Source organism: Macrobrachium nipponense, chromosome 2 (assembly GCF_015104395.2).
Source record: "Macrobrachium nipponense isolate FS-2020 chromosome 2, ASM1510439v2, whole genome shotgun sequence".
NCBI classification, from domain to species: domain Eukaryota; kingdom Metazoa; phylum Arthropoda; class Malacostraca; order Decapoda; family Palaemonidae; genus Macrobrachium; species Macrobrachium nipponense.
In genome coordinates, this window is record NC_087201.1 from 80,383,963 (window position 1) to 80,386,625 (window position 2,663).

General features: G+C 37.9%; 1 protein-coding gene across 1 annotated transcript; it reads right to left on the bottom strand.

The window, feature by feature from the left end:
• Positions 1–1,134: 1,134 nt before the first annotated feature.
• Positions 1,135–2,299, bottom strand: LOC135220709 (uncharacterized). The gene is made up of 2 exons (XM_064258118.1): positions 2,177–2,299; positions 1,135–1,626 (listed from the first exon to the last, which is right to left on the bottom strand). The coding sequence occupies exons 1-2, from the start codon at positions 2,186–2,188 to the stop codon at positions 1,144–1,146; spliced, it is 495 nt and encodes a 164-aa protein (XP_064114188.1). The 5' UTR covers positions 2,189–2,299; the 3' UTR covers positions 1,135–1,143.
• Positions 2,300–2,663: the final 364 nt, after the last annotated feature.

Sequence of the window (2,663 nt, forward strand, 5' to 3'; positions counted from 1 at the left end):
TCTATGGATCATTTCAGATTTGACCTGACCATTGTCTTTCGCACCTAGTAACTCTGCCTATTCCAACCTTTCTATCCCTTGCAACGCCCTTCTTTGTTGTAAACAATGAAGACATATTTTTGTCGAAATACTGTTCTCTTCCAGCACTACCTGACGATTAAGAGGGTCACCTTTGAAGATAAGGCAGTAGATGTCGACGATCGGAAAACAATCCAAGCTGGCAGCCACAGACCGGATATAAGTGCCTAGGATCGCCCTCAGTAATCAGTAAAGTGAAAGTCCCTTTCATGATACCTCTTTATCTCAGTATCTCTAGACCCAGCTGTTCATAACGAGCGCAGAGAGACTCAATCAGGCCTAGAGCCTTGATTTAACCAAGAATCCTATGAACCCCTCCATTTTGGACCTATATTCCAGAAAAAGTTCCTCACTGACCCTCACTACAAATATACAAAAGGGTTTCTGTGTATATGTTTGCATAAAACTAAGCAAAAGAAAACAATGAGCAAATAAAGGTCATAACAGAGTTTATAGACAAAGGGTTGAGCTGTCATCTTCTCATCTTGATTTCAACGGACAGCAAACTATAAGCCAATTGTTGCTTTACGAAAAACTGAATGGCACAATGCTTTGCTTTTTATTTCGAGCAAAGAAACAACACTGCTTAGTCTGTGAACAATTTACACATTCAGTATAAGATTATAGACTCCTGTGTCGAAATAGCCTATGCCAATGTTTTTTGTACTGTTTCAAACAACCAAATTCCATTATGCTTCAGCCCATTAGAGGTGTGTCTATAAAGGAAATAAGGGGCGACCAAACTATTTGTTTTATTTAACGTAGCTTACAAAATGGATTAGATGATTTACACCAATTTAAGGATTTAGTTTTGAAGATCTCTCGACCTCCAGATACACTGTTTTGTACAAAGTTTTAAGTAAAATTGGACATAATAAGTGTCATTTCAAGAAAATCTAAGAAAATTTACTTCAGGTAATGTATCCTTCTCTATAATAAAAAAGATATCGTATATATTTGATCTTATTTTAAATGAAAAAGATATGATTTTTAGGTTAATATCTATAGTGTATTTTTGATAATGCATATTTTATTTAAGATTTACATGAAGGATGGAAGAATTTCTCATTTTCTTTTACCATAATATCTACCGCCTCCAAATCCTCCAAATCCTCCAAATCCACCAAATCCTCTTCCAAATCCTCCAAATCCTCGGTGGAATCCTGGCTCAGCTTCGGGTTCGGGTTCTGCTACTGGACTCCTCTTTCCACGGTAGCCTCCATATCCGAATCCGTGTCCACCGAATCCGTGTCCACCGAATCCTCCAAATCCGCCGAACCCACGTCGGAATCCTCCAAAGTGGCCAGGGTCTGCTTCGGGTTCTGGGTCAGCCAGAGCCTCAGGGTTGGCTTCAGGTTCTGCTACTGGGCTCCTCTTTCCACGGTAGCCTCCATATCCGAATCCGTGTCCACCAAATCCACCAAATCCACCGAAGCCTCTACCAAAGCCTCTATGGAATCCCCCTCCGAAGTGACCTGGTTCAGGATCTGCAACAGGATCAGCTGCTGCCATCCCGAAGAGAACCACAGCCAAGGTGGCAATGAGAGTCTGCAAAAGGAGACAAAATTGAGCTTAATAATATTTACACAATATTAATACAAATATTCTTTTTTTAGAATAGTTCACGATACCGATTTATTACTTAATCATGTTAGAAAGTTTAGTCATAAAGTAAAATATCTGATTTTATAAATACTTAAGAAGGAACATTTGGTTATTGTTGGCGTTCACAGAACCATGTATGAATTAGAAAGGTGGACATGCAGGTAACACTCAGGAAAATGTATTAATTACTAAAATTATTTAGCAGAGTCGACTAATCAAAGACTTAGACCTTTATGGAGTCAATTGGGGTAAATGGCATTTTCAAAACCATTTCCCAGAATATATAATCATAGTAACGTTTTTATCACTATCAGTTAAAACAAACCCTTTCAGACTGAATTATAGGTTTAATCCTTTGAAATTAGTGCCTATATTATACTCAAATTTCTTTAATAGCTAACCCATTTAAATGCTGTAACTTTATCTTATGACTTTTTGCGTCATAAGAATAGAAATATACACTTTTTTTATATCACTAAAGAGTGAAACTTACCGTGGACACCATCGTGGAGTGCTTGAGAGCCAACTGTGCTGGAGGAGACTCAGGGACCTCCTTATATACTGAGTGAGGGAAGGCAAGTGTCCTTCTCACGTCCCCTATGGTCTGGGGGAAAGACCTACGTCATCGTCTATTAATAAACAAGTCCGTAAAGGCAATCTTTCTCTGCAATTTCCGTATCACTCTGAATAGGGATTTTAGAATTTTGCAATGCTTTAAAATGCTTTTATAACTGTAGATATATATATATATATATATATATATATATATATATATATATATATATATATATTTTTGTGTGTGTGTGCGTGTGTGTGTGTCACTTCATGACGCATTTCGGCTAATTATAAATTCTCCTAATATACGTGCAACTGAAGGGAAAAAAGGTAAAATCATCGGGTTTTTGTTTTTGCAGTTCAAACTCGGGTGTTATTCCCAGGGTTGTTTTTACCTTCCGATAGGAGTGGCACAAAGGCGCCAG